Here is a 21,243-nt window from a genome sequence, read left to right as displayed (position 1 = left end):
CCTTGCCCCTCCCTATCTCTGTAACCTCCAGCCCTATAATCCTCTGAGAAGTCTACGTTGTTCCAACTCTGCCACCTTGTGTGTCACCCCACCATTGGTGGCTGTGCCTTCAGTCGTCTAGGCCCTAAGCTCTGGAATTCCCTCCCTTAACCCTCTCTGCTTCTTCATCTGTCTCGGCTTACAACCTACCCCTTTGACCAAGTGTTTGATGACCCATTCAAATGTCTCATTCTTTGGCTTGGTGTAAACTTTTGTCTGATTACGCAAAGATCAGCTCTTGCTCACCAGGTGAACCCCAGACATTTACCCTTGGCCATCCGTTAAGCCACTGGACATTGACTGCCTTTCTTGGTTTCTTTCCAAATAGATTTTCTATGTATAGCTTTCCTTCACCTTTTGTGTACATAGGGGGTTAATATATGAGAAATCAGGAATTTGGGCATGCGCTGTCGACTATTTTCTGACTTGTAAAATTATCCCTGTAATTGAGCTTACCTCCTGTGTCCACTTGCATGTGAATATTGTTTGCCACTTTGAACCCAAGCTCCACAATTTCTCTTTCAAAGCCCACTCCTCTTCTGTCATTTCTCACCTCCTCCCCTTGGAGCTCGAGCCTCTCACTTTTGGAACATGCCCTCATACTGGTCCTTGTAAATACTACTACTCTGCTGACCCACTCGGCTCCCACTGCCATAGGCTCGAGTCCCTGTCTAAAATTTTAGAATACATCATCATTACCCTACTAGGTGCCTACCCCTCTCACTAGTCCCTGTTCAAATTCCTTCAGTCTGGTTTCCACCCTGTCCACAACACTAAGGCTGCTGGTCTACTGCACGCTCCAGATTATGGGGCAAGGTGGTTGAATGCTCTGCTACCGGTAGAATGGAGGGAATTTTGCTATCATTGGCAGAGATTTCAGTCATCTTGCCCCTCCCATAACCCTCAACTGTGCCTCATTCCTATTTGGGTCTTACCCCCAGCTGTGAAACACCGTGAATCATTTACTATTTTAAAAGCACTATAAATGCAAGTTATTGCAATTGTTTCGTTTTCAAAATCAGTCAACTGTCAAATTCTCCAATCTTGTTGACAAAATAGCAGTTAAATCTTTTGCCAATATACTGACTAATTCAGTGAACTAGTAATACCTGATACACCAGAAGCTGGGCCAGAAATTTCACAAAGTTAGTTCCTCGCTTTACAATGACCTCCTGTAAATTGATCTAAATCAGTGTTTTTGCACTGCATGGTACCTCAAACAGATAATCTGATGTGTTTTGTTCGTGTGTTTTCAGTTCACAAAAAAAATTGGCTGTGACCATGGTTTACAGGGTTGTGGGTTTGCCCTTGCTTATTCAGGTCACTGACTGGCCGCCTTACGAAGTTGAGAATTTCAAGAGAAATCCCGCGCTGGCCTGAAGGAAATTTAGCCAAAGAAAGTTCAGGAAAGCAAGCTAACTTTAATCCTGACTTTGTTGCAGTCTATAAATTACATTACTGTCTTCAGAACATATTTCTTCATATTTGATAACTTGTGCTTGTTGTCATAACTTCAACCCCTACACAACCAAATCTTCCAGCATCTTTTAAAAGTTGTCTAGCTTCAACATAGCTACAACGGTGTACAATATTCATCTTACTTATTATTAATTTAATCCATTTTCAACAGAAAGGTGATTTAAATTTAATAAGTAACCACATAATTATATTTTTAATTTCTGAAAATGTTACTTGTTAAAATTCGTACACTGAAACACTTCCATTTAAGGTATTTTTTTGAGGGAAGGTAGGAAATGCTTTATACTTGAAGTGAGAATATCAGTAACAAAGAATGGAATACTTTGCATCCATTGTCAGCACTCGCCACTCCCATGCCTGATATTTTACAGGTTTGATGCAGATTAAAGCTGCCGCTACACTAGCCCAATAGTGTGTCTGTACCCCTGCCTCAGCTACCTTCCAGTACCAGTGTGATATTTATCCATTTTCCACTTCTGCAATCATTAAGGCCTGTCTAAGTGATGCTGCTAATTCAGTATTAAACTATGGGCAGTGTTTTCTGGACAGATACTCACTGGGTTGAGATTGATAAAACTCATTTCATCCACAGTTTACATCTGAAATCCATATGGATAGAGGTAAAAGATAATAAAGGATCAATCACACTAATGGGCGTATTCTACAGATCACCTAATAGTGGAAGGGAGGTGGAGGAAGAAATATGCAGACAAATTAATTTTAAAAAATAGAATAATTATCATGGGGGATTTCAACTACCCCAATATTAATTGGACAGAAAATGTAGGTAAAGGGGATAAAGGAATGGAGTTCCTACAATGTGTACAGTACTCCTTTTTAACCCAATATTTAAAAAGCCCAACAAGGGAGGATTCGCTATTGGATCTAGTAATGGGGAATGAACCAGAGCAGATAAGAGAAGTAAAAGTAGGGGAACATCTAGGCAATAGTGACCATAATATAATATGCTTGAAGATGGTAGTTGAGAAGGACGTAAGTAGGATGAAAACCAGGTTAATAGATTGGAGAAAAGCTGATTTTGAGGGGCTGAGAATAGAACTTGGGAAAATAAAATGGGCAAAAATATTGACAAACAACAATGTAGAACAGCAATGGGAAGCATTTAAAACGGTGTTCAACAGAGGGCAGGAACAATATATTCCGCTAAAAGAAAGGAACAAACTAAACACTGATGAGACTCCATGGATGAATAAAGCCACAAGGGAACAATTGCATTGACAGCAGGGGAGTGCATGATAAGGGAGAATACGAAGGGATTAGGAGAGAAGTCAAAAAAACAATTAGGAAGATAAAGAGGAACTATGAAATTAAATTATCAAGGAACATAAAACAAAACAGTAAAATATTTTACAGGCACATCAATAAAAAAAGGAAGGTTGGGATGGGAATAGGGCCATTAAGGGATAGACAGGCTAATACCACAGTAACGACAGAGAGATGGCAGAAATATTAAATAATTATTTTGCTTCAGTATTTATCAGAGAGATTGAACAGGTGGACATGACATTGGATGATGAGATTAGTAATGAGATAAGTGCATTTAAAATAAAAAGAAGGGATATATTAAATAAACTAATCAAACTCAGGATAAAATCCCTGGTCCGGACAGTGGCAGAAGATGGGTAGTGGTGTTCCACGCATTTTAAAAGAATCTAGGGAAGAGATAGCAGAGGCATTACTAAACACATTTAATAATTCATTAGAAAAAGGTATAGTGCCAGAGGACTGGCGGGTAGCTAACGTAATACCTATATTCAAGAAGGAGGATAGAACATGTCCAGGGAATTATAGACCAGTCAGCTTAACATCAGTGGTAGGAAAAATAATGGAATCCCTACTAAAGGAGAAAATAGAAGAACTTCTACAAACCAAAAATATAATAAGGAATAGTAAGCAGGGATTTCAAAAGGGAAAGTCTTGCTTTACAAACCTCATTGAATTTTTTGAAGAGGTAACAGAGAGAATAGACAATGGTAATGCAGTAGATGTAATTTATCTTGATTTTCAAAAGGCTTTCAATAAGGTACCCCACAATAGACTGATGAACAAGGTCACAGAATGCAGAGTCAGAGGGCAAGTAGCAGAATGGATTGCTGGCTGGCTTCAGGACAGAAAGCTGAAAGTAGGAGTAAAGGGTAGCTATTCACAGTGGCAGAAGATGGGAAGTGGTGTTCCACAAGGATCAGTGCTGGGACCACTGCTGTTCACAATTTAGACTTTGGAATCAAAAACACAATTTCTAAATTTGTGGATGACACCAAATTGGGGGGATAGTCAATACTGAGGAGAACTGCAACAAATTACAGAAGGACATTTATAAATTTGCAGAATGGGCATATAATTGGCAAATGAAGTTCAACACAGATAAATGTTTCCTACATTTTGGTAGGAAGAATAGGGAGGTCACTTATTACTTGGAAGGTGCGAGTCTAGGTGGGGTAGAGGAACAAAGGGATCTCTGAGTACAAATACACAAATCACAAAGATGCAACACAGGTTATTAGCAAGGCCATAAAAAAGCAAACCAAGCACTAGGGTTTATTTCTAGAGGGATAGAATTGAAAAGTAGGGAAGTTATGCTAAACCTGTATCAAACCTTGATTAGACCACACAGAGTACTGCGTGCAGTTCTGGTTGACATGTTATAAAAAGGATATAGAGGCACTGGAGAGGGTACAGAGAAGATTTACAAGGATGATACCAGAAATGCGAGGGTATACATATCAGGAAAGGATGAACAAGGCTGGGTCTCTTTTCTCTTGAAAAAAGAAGGCTGAAGGGTGACCTAATAGAGGTCTTTAAAATTATGAAAGGTTTTGATAGAGTGGAAACAGAGAGAATGTTTCCACTTGTGGGGAAGAGCATAACTAGAGGCCATCAATATAAGATAGTCACCAAGAAATCCAATAGGGAATTCAGAAGAAACTTCTTTACCCAAAGAGTGGTGAGAATTTGGAACTCACTACCATAGGGAGTGGTTGAAGCGAATAGTATAGATGTATTTAAAGGGACGTTTGAACAACAGGGGAGTCAAGGGTTATGGGGAGCGGGCAGGAAAGTGGAGATGAGGCCAAAATCGGATCAGCCATGATCTCATTAAATGGCGGCGCAGGCTTGAGGGGCCGAACGGCCTATTCCTGCTCCTATTTCTTATGTTCTTATGAGGCTAGACATCCATATGAGGGAGATGGGAATAGAGGGTTATGCTGATAGATTTAGATGAGGCAAGATGGGACGGGAGGAGGCTCGAGTGGAGCATAAACGCCGGCTTGGACTGGTTGGGCCGAATGGTCTGTTTCTGTGCCGTATATCCTATGTAATCCTATGAAATATGGCTGGCTAGATTTAATTTCAGGCCCCTAAAGTGTGGGACAGATGTTAACCCACATAGACTCCTTTATAAGATTACAAAATAATAAAACACAATATTGTTTCAATTGTGGATTGATCATTACTGTCCAGATCAAATGTGTAAACAATACTTTGGATACCTGTGAATAAATGAGATATTTAAAGTGAGGTTGTACTGATCAGTCCATGCACTGCTCGCCCAACATCAATAATGTAGCATCGTTCTGCATTCAGCTGGAACAAATAGTCATTTGACTCATTTAGTTTATAAATTATAAAATGAAATGCCTAATGTATTTGGAAAAAAATCATTTCCAGAAGCTCATTATTTTAATGAGTGCTGTTCTAATAAACCATACTATGCAGTCATTGAATTTAACAGTTAAAGTCAATGTATAACAGCCACCCAGGAACTGGCATTTTGTGTACCTCTACCACCATAAGTGGTCTGGACCATTGACATTATGCGATTTGAAGAATGCATATTAATTTTCTGTCAAACAACTGTGACAAGTAAAAGTGCTAACCTATGAATACATTTATTATAATAGCTAAGTATGAAGGAGTTGCAAGGCAAAGCCCAACTGTGTTGCATGTATGTGTTTTCGGACATAATCTGTAGTTTGAGAATGTTCTTGCTTATGTTGTGTTATATCATTTGTCTAAATCTGCACATACAAGTGAATAGGTCATCCAAAAGAAAAACTTCATAGGACACTCCATTTGAATTTAGAATCTTGCAGTAGCCATTTGAGCATGGGCCACAATTTTTTTTAACTGCATTTAAGTCTTTATTTTAGTATCATTTGTCAGTTCAAAATGAATTGTGCTCATCCCAATAAAATGTTCAACATTATTCACTCTAAATTTTCATATAATTATACATTTTCACACAATTCTGATAATTACAAAAACCTCCTTGATTTGCACAAGCAGCTGGACTTGAGACTGCAACTGCAATATAAACCTTCTCAATAACAAATATCCATGATTGCATTGCCTTACAACATAAAATATGGACTGATAAAAGACCATTTCAAATACCTAACCATAGATCCTACATTATTCACCCTGGACTGGTGGTCTTCCGTGGTTTGATAATTCCAAGGTCTCAGCAATTCAGAAACTATCATGTTCACACAGCATTTGTGCTTCTCTGTCAAACAAGATAACCCTTTGTCCTGTTTCTAACTACAAATTTGTCCAGTTTTTTAATTCCAAATGTAGTTTAACTTCCTACAATGCAAGTCTGATGCTCGATCGTCCATATAACAGTGTCTACAAGATGAGAATAGTTATTCCAAGTCAGAGGGTTCAGTGTTCAGTCCTAAAGACAGTCGAAGGACTATACTGTTTCAGAACTGTCAGCCAAGTTGCTTTCTGTTTCAATTTGTGAGGGTGAAGAGAAGTTGTTTGGGGCTTCTGAAACTTGAAGAACTGCTATCAGCTCACTGCAAACTTTGACATTAGCTGGCATTGGAATAGCTCAAATGCCATCCTTTTAAGAAGCTGATTCAAAAGGAGGGTTATGAGACCTTGCACCACACATGACAGGATTAATACCACCTGCTCAGCACATAGTCTTGCCAAGAGGAAAAAGAGTGGACTATACAGAAGGCTGTCTTATTTGCCTATCAGAAGCCCATACAATGTTAGATCAGACTCCAAGGATCCAATTGAATCATCAAGTTCTGGAGAGGATTGAGAGGAAGATATTTTTATGAACTCGCTCCTCTGGTTGTTATTTCAATACCTGTATAGCTCCTAAAGTTGTATTATATCCCTGATACTCCTGCCTTGCGCGGGGTCTCTATACTGGAACTGGTGAACTTTCTGAAATCGTTCAGGTTTTGCCCTTTCACATTAGTTTAAATATCTTTGATAGATGGGGTTACCTAGAATACAAATGTCATGATGATTGTTACAATTATGCAGCTTTTACTCCTGTGAGTGTACCTCACGCCCCTACAATCTAGAGTACATCCTTACTAGCCAGTATCTGGTTAAACAATAGCATGACCCAGGAGACATAACAGAACGCTTGTTGCTTGTACCTTTTTGAGGCCATAGCTGGCATCTGATCTGTCTACATGGATGGACTCTGGGATGATTCTGTTCGAAGATTTTAACTGCATTGGTCTTCGAGTCTTCCATCCAGAACCACAACGATGGCTGTTGTTGTTAGACTCCAGATTCCACTTGCGTATATGAGCTGCTTGTTCATGAAGCACTCATAGAAGTGAATCTTGCTAAAATTTATCCCTCAGTCAACATCATTAAAACAGATTATCTGGTCATTTATTCCTGTTTGTGTGGCCTTGCTATGCGCATATTGGCTGCCACACAGGTTCTTCTTTCTTTAAAGGAAGATGAACTGAGAAACACTTTACCAGGACGAAGCACAGTTGAGAACCAACAAACTTATTTATTTTACATAAAATACATGAATGAACAGGCCACATACTTCACTGTGAAATCCCACAATTTCCTATCGCTCATTACATAAAAACAAAACTGCCAGTTTCTTAGGTGAAAATTAATTTTCAAATTAACTTTCTAAGTTAACTGGCCAGTTCTGGTTCTGTTGTTACAGCCAGCGGGCATTCGCCCACCCCAATTTGGCATCTGAGACAGAGCTCTTTCCTGTCTAAATTTGTGTGGACTAAAGCCTTTTCTAACCTCATTAACCAACAATGGATCTTCACTGATTGAAATCAAAGTATACCATCTGTGCTTTTTCTCAATAATATAACCATTTTAGCTAACCAACCACTGGGTTTATCTCATTCTTCAGAGGCTACAGTAACATGCAAATATAAACAATCTCATGGCTGTCCTGTCTCACATTTGGTAGCCCATTAACAAGGCCTTCACCTATTGTTCAATGTCTACTTGCTTTAAAATGTTGCATTTGATATCTTATAAATATTATAAATTGACAAAGCACTGCTCAAACAATGTGTTTCGATCCCAAAATGTTAATGACATTCCAGAACATTGCGAAGAATTGCTTCAGGAGATTGGTCCATTAAGAAACTGCAGAGAGTTCTCCCAGTATCCTGCCAACATTTATTCCTTAGCCACCATCACTAAAACTGATTATCTGGTCATTTATATCATTGCTGTTTGTGCAACCTTGCTGCTGCATTTCCCTATTTTACAACAGTGACTACACTTCCAAATCTTCATATGCTTGAACTGTGTTGAGATGTCCTGAGGTCGTGAAAGGTGCTATATAATTGCATTTTTTTCTTCTTTCTTTAACAGCTTGCTATTCTATCAATTTCTTTGGAAGAGAGATTCCGAAGTGCATTCTTTCACATTTTTCTAATCACAGGAGATAAGGTTAATGCTTCAAACATCATACTCACTGAAAAACATGCTTCTTCGTCTTGAAGGCCAGCTAGCTTGTCATGATTACATACAAGCAGCAATATTTTTTTTGCTGAATGAGGACCAGATTGGAGCAACTCTTTTCTGGCTAATTTACAATCTGTATGGTCTCTCAGGATTTGTCACCTATCTAGTTGAGCTTTCACATGGCAGCCATAGAATCATAGAATGATATAGCACAAAAGGAGACCATTTGGCCCGTTGTGCCTGTGTCAGCTCTTTGGTAGAGCTGTCCAATTAATCCCACTCCTCTGCTCATTCCCCATAACCTTCACAACCTAGCACCTACCTTTTGGAAACTGCATTAATTCTTTAATATTTACCTGGGAGCTTGGTCTCATTACAAAATTCTGTCTGATTTGTTTGATGAACCCAGAAATTTCGCTTGTTCTTAGGAACATTGGAAGGACCGGAAGCTGGCAGAACCCCAACTTCCGATTATCAACAGCAGATTTTAATGGGAGGTAAAGGGCTTCTTCTGCTGCCCCATATCCCAAGTGTAGTTTTGGGTATCTCTGGGTGTTACTGCACTTTTCAGCAATCCCACCAGATACGCTTTTAACACCCAATGGTACATATGCCTGCTGCAAGTGTAGATGCTGTCTGGGCTGCAAGTGGATACCATTGGAAACAAATTGAATGGCAATCAATCCCTGAAGGATCAGATTCCGTTGGATTTTGGGCCTGCCAGCATGGAAATGATCAAAAAGAAAACTGCTTGCCTGAAATAGTCAACTTGACTGACCTATGTTTGCCCCTTTTGGAGCAGCAAAGTGGCACTCAGATTCTGTTTGCTCCACTGGGTGGGTATCCCTGTTCCACTGCTGCTGGTGCAGGAAGCTGCCTTTATGGGTTTAGCCCAGGGTCTCGGTGAGCCAAAACAGCAGGCAGACATTCTGTTCCATCGTCTTTAAGTTCCAGATTTTGTGCTATTGCACTTTACATAAGATTACTTACATATACAGCACAGAAACAGGCCATTCGGCCCAACCAGTCTATGCCGGCGTTTATGCTCCACTTGAACAACCTCCCATCTTTCCTCATCTAACTCTATCAGCATAACCCTTTATTCCATTCTCCCTCATATGCTTATCTAGCCTCCCTTTAAATGCATCTATACTATTTACTTCAACCACTCCCTGTTGTAGCGAGTTCCACATTCTCACCACTCTCACGGTAAAGAAGTTCCTTCTGAATTCCCTATTTGATTTCTTGGTGATTATCTTATATTGATGGTCTCTAATTTTGCTCTCCACCTGTAAAGTAAGTGAGTTCCATATTTTGATGGTTAATTCTTACTGTATTATTTGGTATTTAGATAGGGCAATATTAAGATCACATTTAAAATTTTCCCCATAAAATTAGTTTCCTTTGTTTTTAGAAACATTACCCTAATAATCATGAGTTGACTGTGGAGCCTTAAATTCCACATAGAACCAGGGACTTGCACCCACTTAAGTAGTTTTGGGTAATGAAACATTACATAAGATTGTTACCCATCAATCATTTCCCTAAATTAGGTAGTCGTATGTATCCCATTATGATCTTCAGCTGGCCATAATTAACCATAAATAGTTGGGGCAACCACCGCTTGTATAGCACCTTTAACCTAAAAAATGTCCCACGGCATGAGTCACAGATGGGTTTAGAGAAATTTTCAAAGCGAGCGAAAGAGAGATGGAAATTTAGGGAGGCACATTCTATTCATGCTGTGGCCATGTTCTGAGCCAATATGTGACTTTTTTTTCATTCTTCTACAATGCAGTACACAGGAATTGATATGCTTTCACAAAGCAATGCAAGTCATTAAGTGTTTTGGCATTACTGTCCTCCAAACAACTGTCTGTATTAAATTACAGTTGCTTACTTCAGTTTTCTGACCATTTTGGTGATATTTGTATGTGGAGGAACAAATGAGGTTGAATGTTAAGTGACCACCCTTTAGATTGGTCTTCCTCATTCTTTGTATGTGGAGGCTGAATTACGTTCAAAGCTGCCATCTTTCTCTAACTTAATTCTCCCTGATACGGAGCTTTCTTTTTTGTGGTGTGCACAACATGTATGTGTACTTTAGTTGCATTAACTTATTGCCGCCTGTTACAAAAGACCTGAGGTGTAATATAAGAATAAGACCCTATATGCAGCGGTGGCTGGGAGGAACCACATGGTCACACAGCTACCGCTAGTCATTAAAATCTTAAAGGGCCAGTGTTTAGATCACAGACATTTCATTTGTATGTGGAGATTGAACTGCATTCAAAGAATGAGAAGATCATACCTACGGTAGGTAATCTAAATGTTTTTAAATCACATTAAGTTTTTATAAATTGTTATACAATTGGGCATACTTGTGAGATTTAGACAATGTGTCACGTAACTGTTGATTGACGTATATCATGTGATGCTATTGCCCTTTAGGTGAATTATGGTGAGTTTTTTCCACAGCAGATTACTACTGCATAGAGAATTTTTTATGTTCTAAGGGTTTTAACTGAATATAAGGGAAGTATGATTTGAACAGATGCCATTTGTATGAAGGATTTTTTAAAACCTAGAATCTTCTGAGTGGGGTCTCTATACAATACTGGTTTAGCAGACATTTTGAAACTGTAGTGTTGGCTACTGTGTTGCTCTGATCTGCTGTTTTCTTTCAGATCGAGAAAGACTTGAACTTGGCTGGCTTTGGAAAACACGTGAAGTACAGGGTGCAAAACACAATAGTAGGACTTGAACCTTAAGCCTTTCTCCCACGTAAAGCTTAGCATTTAGGTATTTAAAAAGCACGCACATTTGAAAGTTGGGAAATGTGGGAAAGCAGCATGATGTCATTGTCCAATGGTTGGAATGGGCAGCGGGAGAGGGATAGAGAAAATTCTTTAACCCTTTCTTTGGCATATGCTTGTTAGGTTTGGGGAAGTTGCTTTTGAAATTGTTAAAATGTCAGTGTGGTAAGGTGATTTGTGAAAGAGAAAAATATCCTTAACTCAAACATGAATGGTTTCACCCTTTTTCCATTCATTGCTAAATTTTAAATGGTTCAAAAGTATAATTAATCCCAGCTAAAATAATTTGGAATGAAAGAAATATTACTGTTACTTTTGTTTTCTTTGTTTTCGAAAAGTTTGCCAACATGTTTTTTTACCCTGTTATTGTTACTGGTGAAAATGATAATTGGAAGAGTTAGCTTTGACTAAGATTATAAGAGACCTCCAGGCTCTCAATAATTTCCAAACAATCCTCCACTATCTTCTTCCCATCACTAATTTATTTTTAGCCTTTTATTCACAGAATAGCTTTAAGTAGACCTTCATATACTTGGTGGCAACTGAGGGGATCATCAGATAACATGCTGGTTTGCTGAAATGCATAGGAATCTAGAAGTTTTGTGTTTTTAAAGTACCTATGTTTACTTGCAGAATAAAGCAATGATCATTGATAGAGCGAAATCTATTTAAACACATTGGCCCGGATTTTGCGGTGGTAATGACAGCGAAAATGTCAGCGTTCGCCGTCATTACCCCTTTGAAACTGACTAACTTCAGGATTTAGCACATGCGCAGATAAACGTGGGAATCCTGAAGTTGCAATCACTCATTCCGTGCTCTGCCACAGGCTGCGCTGTAGAACTCCCAATAGCCAGCAATCAGTGAAATCACTTGAACTGACAGTTTCCCTTTTTCAGCTCTAACACCGCTGTTAAACACCCCATAAAAAGTTAAGCCTAGCTGAAAGAGATGTAACTGGTCTTTTAACGGTGTATTGACTGCTGAAGAACCGTTCTGGCCCTGAAAAACTAATTTTATATTTCTGGAATGTCAAATTTCTCCATTATGCTTAAAAATTACTAGATTTTTTAAAATAAAAATATTTTAAAACATTTTTTTTAAGTTTATGATATTTAAGTGTCTACCTTAACCCCACGTGTATGTCCCAATCTTTATTTCACTCTTTGTAAAAAAAATTTAAAGTGAATGATAAAAGCTGCTTTTTATTTCCCGGTTTTCTGTCTCTGCGAATTCTTCAATGTGATTGGCTGCTTAGACAGCTTGATGACATCATGGCTGCTGTACGCTAGATCACCTTTTGACACTGCCAAAATGAAATTAAGGTTGAGAAAGCTAAAGTTTTTGCCACAGAGATCGCAAAATCTTTGTGGGCAGCTTTCTTTAAGGTCAGTGGTGATCGTCACCGCTCACCACAAATTCCAGGCCATAACATCAATAAGCCTTCCCTTATTTAAAGCCTTTTTTTTTAACACTCGGCATTTTCCAGCAACAATATCCATTTTAGCAGCCCAATAAATTGTGACTTCTGTTTTTCTTAAGTAAAATAAATGTTACTAAAATGCTATACTAACTGCATGATGCAGTAATGTCTTGAAGTCTTGATTCCAAAGTGGCAAGGCTTGAAATGATTGATTTATAAAGAAAATTTATCTAAGCCAGGATGACAAAAGCATTAATATTTTAGTTAAAGCAGAGTAGCTTCTTTCTTTAATAACAAAAGCCCTCCTATGTTAATGTTTCCAATTATAGTGTAGTTTCCTTGATTTCTTGTAACCACTGGCAACACATGCTACCAAAAGCCTATAAGTTATCCAGCAGTTGATGGAGACTGCAAGGAAAGGTGAGACATCCACTTTGACATATATTTTACTGCTTAGTTGGAATAATAAAAATGAATTAGTCCTAGGAACCAGGTACTGGAGAAGAAATTAACATAAAATACAAGTTGTTTGGAGCCCGGAGTTTTTCCTCTAAGTTATGTTAACCAGTAGGTTAAATATAAGTTACTGAGCAGAACATTTCAGAATTGTTTGTTATTATTTTCAATATAAAATCCATTTTTAATTAGTAGAGCTATACAAATGTTATTTCAAGGATAAAGGAACATGGTTCCTTTGGCCCACAGTTTTATGGATTGTTTATTTTTTGAATGGAAGAAGGTTAAACATCTGAATCGAGCTAAACCAAGAATTAACCCCAATGATTGCTAATTAGTTCGGTCATTCCCAAACGTTTGAAATATCCATTGTTCTGTGTAGAATTTATGAGCCCTGAACCTTTTTCTTTTGTTGGCCTGCTCTATAATATTTGCCATTTAGCTCATTATGCACTTTAATTACTGGAAGGGAGTGGCCATCTTATTCCCGCCAATAACCAAAGTTTAATTTTCAAAGGGCATTACTGTTTTAATAATACCAGGACTCAAAGCACATTGTCACATCTCTTACTCACCCAGTGCAAATGCAAACTGAGCATTTTTCAGCCTTCCTCCATACTAATGCATTGATAACAGGCCTGGATTCACCAAATAATGCCCATAACCACTACAAAGACTGAAGGTTTTGACCCAGGGCATCCTGGTTCAGCATAAGAAACAATCACAGTACATACAAAACAAGTTTGACTTGACTGCACTTACACAAATGTTCTGCTAATGTTGAATATATTGAGATTATGTTAGACAAGCTTTTAAGGTTGGGATGTCTTGAAATTTACATATACTGATATCTGTTTATATATGCAACTGTTACTTTGTTGCTTTTTCCAGTATGATAATTATTCATCACAATAGCCAAGGATAACCCTGGCATATCAAAAAAAGGTTAAGATGACCATATAGTCTTTCAGCAAAAAGTTCTAAATTCTAATGATTCCAGTAAATTGTTGTGGATTACTCTTAATGGTATTTTGCAATAATGATATTGATGCAAAAAGTAATCAGATTATCAAAATATTAAATCATATCATGACATCCCTATTGGATTGTTTTGCCACATGCCCATTCTTGGTCCCATGCTAAAAGGTGGCCCATTAGAATGCAATTTATGTCTGCTCTTTGTTTCACAGCGAATATCTCTACTGATATGATAACCCTTCTCTGATCCAAAGTACTAGCAATAAATAATATTCTACTAAAGTTCCCCTTGGGCAATGTACCTTCACAACAAGTTTTGTTTATTTGTTCACCTCAGCTGCTAGCTAACCGGTCCCACCAAATTCATGAACTGAGTCATTGCTATTAATGGACTGAACAGGAGGTCTTCAGCTAGTAATTTTGAGCCCTTTATGTTGATGGGGAAGAAATGTCTACATTGATCCAAAATCCAGAAATGTATTGCTTGTCCACAACCTTTCAGGTAGACCAAGTTACATTATGCCTGAGCAGACTTTCACTTTTTTTTAACTGAGGAATGCATAATGCCAGCAGTGTAGTATTTTGCTCAAGGTTTTCTCCTCTTTACCAAACCCCACATGTCCTGTAGAGATGTTCTAGAAGTGGCTACTATAATTAACATTGTAGTTACCTGATTGACTGCATTTTTGGTTTTAGGTATTTTCCAGTATGCTAAGAAGTTGTTTCTTAGTGAGCAGGCAGGCCGGGTCCAGTTTCAAGAATTTGCACGCAAGAATGCTGCCAATGCACTATCTCTTACAAATCTCGTGATGGGACTGTCTTCAATTCTGTGTAGCTTAAATGGGTAAGTACCAAAAACCTACTTAAAGTGAATATTCCTTTGGGATAGTCATCTGGATTATTTATTAACATTTCTTTGAGAAAGACTCATTACAAAAGTGACAATTGGGAATGATGCTTAAATTGAATGGAAATAGTTGATGAAGTCAAATGCGGGAAGACCAACCTAGGAAGACCAAAGGATGTGGGAAGGGACATAACGCTGGAGGAATTTGAAATGGGAGGGTGGAGCAGGCCATGAAGGGATTTGAAGATGAGAGCAATAAATTAAAATCTGTGTTGGAACTAGTGTAGATCAGTGATCATGGGAGTAACTGGCAAGTGGAACTTTGTACAGGATACAGGCAGCTGTGTTAAATGAATTGGGGTTTATGGAACAAGGAGGATTGGAGAAATTGAGTCTAGAGGTGACAAAAGGTTGGATAAGGGTTTCAGCAGCAGTGGATTGAGCTAGTGGCGGAGGCAGGGATGTTATAGAGGGGGAAGTAAACATCTTAATGATGTGGGATTTGAAACTCTAGTGCAAGACAATCAGGCTGCCAATGTTTCCCATGCCCTGATTCAGTTAGGCAGGTGAGCAGATGGAATCTGTGGCAAGGGAGCGCAGTTTATAACAAGGGATATAACTGATGGTTTCAATCTTCCTGGTGTTTACTTGAAGCAAGTTTTGACTTCTTTGACTTAATCAGTCAAGGAATCTGACAGTACGGAAGTGGTGAAGAGGTAGAGCTGGAAAGTATGCTTTGGAAGCTGATCCCATGCCTGTGAATAATGTCACCGAGGGGCTGCAGGACATGAAGAGGAGGGAACCAAACATAGATCCTCGAGAAACTTTGGAGGTGATTGTCATCATGGGCAGGAAGAGAATCAGTTGCTGGAGATGTTGCTAGCTATGTTTGGACAGGTCCAAATGACACAAGAGCAGCTCACAGAGTTAGACAAAAGAGTAGAGTTGATGGAGAAAATTGTTGTGTTTGAATGCTGCACAGAGGTTGAGGAGGACAAGGAGGGAAAATGCACTCCAATCACAGCCACAGGATGTAATTTAGACTTTTTCTTGGTGCGATGAGCAGGGTGCAAGCCGGATAATGGTTTTGAACGGAAGGTTTTGGGAGAGATGGGTTTGGAGAAAGGAAATGATGACACAATCAAGGACTTTAAATGGAAAGGTAAGTTAGAGGTGGGACCGGTAGTTGAACAGGATAGATGGGTCAAAAGTGAGATTTATCAGGAGTTTGGATGACAATGACAGTTTTGAAAGGGAAAGGGATGGTGCCTTAACAAAAGGAGCAATAAACAATGTCTGCAAGCATTGGGGTCAGGAAAGCTAATTGAAAGATCAGGGTTGTGAGTGCATTCCACAGCTTCACATCCCTCTGTGTAAAGAAAAAAAGTTTATCCTGCTCTCTGTCCTTAGTCTCACATTTAATCAAAAGGCAAAATACTACGGATGCTGGAAATCTGAAATCTAAACAGAAAATGCTGGAAATACTCAGCAGCTCAGCCAGCATCTGTGGAGAGAGAAACAGAGTTAACTTTTCAGGTCATGTTACCTGTCTTGTTTTACACACTTTGTATAAAACTAATAAATTGCAGGACAAAGGAGTATTACAGTTTAACTCTTTTATTAAGCATTAGGTCTGTGATCTTATTCATACAGCATCTGTGGGGAAAAGCCTGGCATTAGGACCCCTAGCCTGGGTCTTCCAAACAGTAGTAGTCCTTAAAGATGCCTGCAGGCCAATGACAACTCAGCATGTGATCACATGTGAATATAATAGGTATTCCTTACAGATGCCTGCGGGCCAATGATAATTCAATATGCAAATGTTACATTACCTATCGTCAGAACTGGAAAATGTTACAGATGTAACAGGTTTGAAGCAAGTACAGAGGCAAAGAGGGGGGGAGGGGAGGAAAGAATAAAAGGGAAAGTCTGTGGCAGGGTGGAAGGCAGGAATGATTTAAATGACAAAATGGACGATAGTCGAAGGCAAAAGGGGTTCGTAATGGGACAAGTGAAGAAACAAAAGATGGGTCTAGAGGAGATATAAATGGCAACATCGGAACCATTACCTGTCTGGAAAAATGGGAGCAGTGGTTATGATTTGAAATAATTTAATCATATATCTATGTCCCCTGGCTCTAGAGCTCTCAGTCACTGGAAACAATCTGTTGCTATGCATTTGGTCCTATCCTTAACCATTTTAAACACCTCTAATAAATCACCCCTCTGTTAAACAAAACAACCCCAAGTTTTTGAATCTTTCTTTGTATTTCTATTTCCTCATACCAGGTAGCATACTAATGAATCTGTACTGTAACCTTTCTATTGCCTCAACATCTTTCTATATTGTAGAGCCCAAAACTAGGCACAGTATTCCAAGTACATATGATCTTACTATGGTATCCTATAGATTCATCATTACATCTCAATTTTTATATTCTATATCTCTTGCCCCAAATCCCAGTATTCCATTAGCTTTTTTATGGTCTTGTTCATAAAGGTGGTGCTTTTACTGTCTTATGGACCTGAATCCTCAAATCCCTCTACTCTTCCACATCACCCAGTTTTCCCTCATTCAAAGTACAGGAAACTTTCTGATATCCGGCACTGACGGGACCGAGCTGGTGCCGTAACATCAAAAGTGCCGGACATACCAGAGTTAATGGCCCCGATTTTCTGGCCACCATCGGGCGGCTTTTCATGCGGCCGGGGGGCAAAAATCGGCGAAAAAGCAGGTCGGGACCCCCCCCCCGCCTGATTCCCCGCCCCGTCCGACTTTCGGACCGCCGTTTCCCCACACCCCGCTTCAGTCCCGGCCGCCGCTGGCGGGACTGGTCGTCGGCACACTAATTACCAATAATTACCTCGTTGAGGTAGATTTTCCGGGGCCGTTGCGACTTTGGGACTTTCCCCACATGAAACCCGCCTGCGGAGAACCCCGCTGCTGAGAGCTGGCGTGAAGCTTGCCGGCTTGCTAGCTGTCAGCTGCAGGTCAATGGAGAAGCTGCGATTTAAAGGGACAGCACTTGTATGTTGAAGGACCTTGTTGCTGAAGGCTTGGGGCTACTTCTTCAAGGCTTAGGCACAGCTGTGGAAGGTTGGAGCCTCACACTCTTCTCCAATGTGATCTCCTGGGAAGCCCCTCTTGCCCCCCTCACTCAGCGCTTCCTCAGCGGAGGCATCTACGAGAAGCATGGGACGCCTTTTTTTCCTTCCCTTCTTGCCATTAGAGGATCTCCAGCAGCAGAGGCGGCAGCAGCAGAACCAGGAACAGCATGATGAGCACCAGGCTGCTGCTCACTCACCTGAAGCTGCACAGACCAGAAGGGGCCAGCGCTTGGAAGTGGCTTGAGAGCACCTTGCTGCGCTTTAGGGGGCCATGGGGACCCGTTTCTGCACTGGCAGTCCTACTCAGAAGGACTTCCATGAAGATCTGGTTTCTCTGTTCAACTGATGGCCAACGCTCCTTGAGATGTCATTCTCTTATGAGCACTCACCATGTTTTCTGTACCCTGGTGAGTTATCTCCTCCATGGAGGTTGCCAACCTTTCCATGGTGATGCGTTCATGCGCCAGTGACTCCACAAAGGTTCTGCTCATGGTCGCTATGGACTCCTCCATTCGCTCCACACTTGCAGCGACCCTGGAGACAAAACCTGCCAGAGACTCCTGCATCTGTGCATGGAGATCCATCACCTCTTCTCTTGCAGATGGACCCAGAGGCAGAGGGTCGACATGCAGCGCAGCTGAGCTGAGCTGGCAGAGTCCTGCGCCCTCTGACTAGGACTCTCCACTGCTGTCCCTGTCTCCAGAATCTGCTGAGGCTCACTTGTGAGCTGTGAAGCACCAGGTGACAACACTACTCTATGTCCCGAAGGTCCCCCCGAGGTGTGAGTGTCTGCGCTGGTGCTGGGTGCGCTTACTTCTGCTGACGCTGCGCCCTCAGAGGTTGGAGCTTCCTCTGAGGAGTCTGGCTGCACAGCCTCTTCCTCCTCCACAGTGAGGACGGGGGCTCTGGATGGTACTGTGGGGGAGTAAAGGAAGGAGTTAGAGATGTAATGCCAAGGTTCTTCTGGTGACTCCCAGCGAGTTGGCATCTGCTGACACCTGCATCCATGCAGCATTGGTCTCAGTGGGAGGCCTCTTCCTCCCTGACCTAGGGAAGAGGACCTCCCTGTGGGCCCTAACCCCATCCAATAATGCCTGCAGTGAAGCCTCGTCGAATTTGAAGGCAGCTCGGGGTCTGGCACTGGCCACAGCTGCTGCAGGCTTCTCTGCCATCCTGTATGGTTCGTTTGGATGCCTTCAGAGGATGCAGTGCTTGCTGTTGACCTTGAAAGCACCACGAATGATGACATCATACTGTGGGGATTTCTGACTCGAATTGGACAATTAGCAAGGCTTCCCACACGCTGGGAATTAATTGGCCAATTGAGGGAAAATTGCGTGGAGCTGGCTGACACTTTTTTATGTGTGTCAGGAACCCCACATTCGGGGAAATCCGACCATTCCCCACACAAGCCGAAAATCGGGGCCAATGTTTAAACATACGGAACTGAGAAGCTCCGTGTGAATCAACAAACCCTGTTGCTTAGCAACAGCTTCAGAACAGTCGGCTGCAGCTGCAAGCGTCTTTAGCTGAAGCTGTTACTATAGCTACAGACCTTGCAGTGCTTGACTGGGAAAAAAAAAAGCAACGAGAACTAAAAAAACATAGAAAACGGTTCCTGATTTTTGCTGTTAGATCGAGTATTCCGGACATATAACCTCTGGATACACCAAAGTTTCCTGTACCTGTATATTAATTATATTTGTTTTAACCAAAATGTACCACCTCGCATTTACTGACGTTGAATTCTAATTGCCTTTTCCATTACCTTATCAAGATCCCCTTACAGCTTTCTTTGGCCCCTTTCTGGATCTGGCCATTGAAGACTGGTAAAAATGTGGCAAAAATAAAGGTTAGCCCTATAGGAACATAGGAACAGGAGTAGACCATTTAGCCCCTCGAGCCTGTTCCGCAATTCAGTGAGATCATGGCTGACCTGTGACCTAACTCCTTTGCCCCATATCCCTTAATATATTTTGTTAACAAAAGTCTTATCAATCTCAGATTTAAAATTAACAATTGACCTCATCAATTGTCATTTGTGGAAGAGAGTTCCAAACTTCTACTCCCTAACTTCACTGCTAAAAGACCTGGCTCTAATTTTTAGACTACGCCCCCTAGTCCTAGACTCCCCAACCAGCAGAAATAGTTTCTCTCTATCTACCCTATCAGTTCCCCTTAATATCTTGAAAACTTTGATCAAGTCACCCCTTAACCTTCTAAATTCCAGGGAATATAACCCTAGTTTGTGTAATCTCTCCTCGTAATGTAACCATTGAAATCCGGGTATCATTCTGGTAAATCTACGCTGCACTCCCTCCAAGGCCAATATATCCTTCCTAAGGTGTGGTGCCCAGAACTGCTCATGGTACTCCAGGTGTGGTCTAACCAGGGCTTTGTATAGCTGTAGAATAACTTCTACCCCCTTGTATTTTAGTTCTCTAGATATAAAGGCCAGCATTCCATTAGCCTTTTTGATTATTTTCTGTACCTGTCCATGACATATTAATGAACTATGTACATGGACCCCCAAGTCTCTTTGGACATCCACTGTTTCTAGCTTTTTACCATTTAGAAAGTACTCTGTTCTATCCTTTTTAGGTCCAAAATAGATGATCTCATATTTGCCTACATTGAAATCCATTTGCCACAGTTTTGCCCATTCACTTAATCTATTAATATCTCTTTGTAATTTTATGCTTCCATCTACACTGCTTGCCTATCTTTGTGTCATCGGCAAACTTGGACATGTGGCTTTCTATCACATCATCTAAGTCATTAATAAATACAGTGAATAGTTGAGGCCCCAACGCCACTAGTCACATCCTGCCAATTAGGGTACTTGCCCATTATCTCTACTCTCTGTCTCCTGACGCTCAGCAAATTTCATAAGAACATATGAATTAGGAGCAGGAGTAGGCCATACAGCCCCTCGAGCCTGCTCCGCCATTCACTAAGATCGTGGCTGATCTTCAACCTCAACACTTTCCTGCCCGATCTCCATATCCCTTGATTCCCCAAGAGTCCATAAATCTATCTATCTCAGCCTTGAATATACTCAACGATTCAGCATCCACAGCTCTTTGAGGTAGAGAATTCCAAAGATTCACAACCCTCAGTCTGAAATGCCTGACCCCTTATCCTGAGACTATGCCTCCTAGTTCTAGATTCTCCAGCCAGGGGAAACAACCTCTCAGCATCTACCCTGTCAGTCCCCCTCAGAATCTTACATGTTTTAAGGAGATCACCTCTCATTCTTCTAAACTCCAGAGAGTATAGGCCCAATCTACTCAATCTCTCCTCATTGAACAACCTCCTCATCCCAGATCAATAATTTGCCTTCAATTCCATGAGCTTCAACTTTA

General features: G+C 40.6%; 1 protein-coding gene across 4 annotated transcripts in view; it reads left to right on the top strand.

Annotated features, from left to right (window-relative positions):
- Window positions 1-21,243, top strand: part of tmem269 (transmembrane protein 269) — a 207,007-nt gene that overhangs the window by 96,700 nt on the left and 89,064 nt on the right. For 3 of the 4 annotated variants that reach the window (XM_085966779.1, XM_085966780.1, XM_085966777.1), the window contains exon 3: window positions 14,620-14,767. In XM_085966779.1, coding sequence (XP_085822905.1) covers window positions 14,620-14,767 — 148 coding nt within the window. Of the gene's footprint in view, window positions 1-10,937; window positions 12,910-14,619; window positions 14,768-21,243 lie in introns of all 4 variants that reach the window. The other variant, XM_085966781.1, reaches the window with a different exon arrangement.

This window comes from Somniosus microcephalus, chromosome 25 (genome assembly GCF_052327205.1).
Source record: "Somniosus microcephalus isolate GS21.2 chromosome 25, FLI_Smic_1.0, whole genome shotgun sequence".
Lineage (NCBI taxonomy): Eukaryota > Metazoa > Chordata > Chondrichthyes > Squaliformes > Somniosidae > Somniosus > Somniosus microcephalus.
The sequence above is the reverse complement of the archived record's forward strand: the minus strand, read 5'-3'. Positions and strand labels throughout refer to the sequence as shown.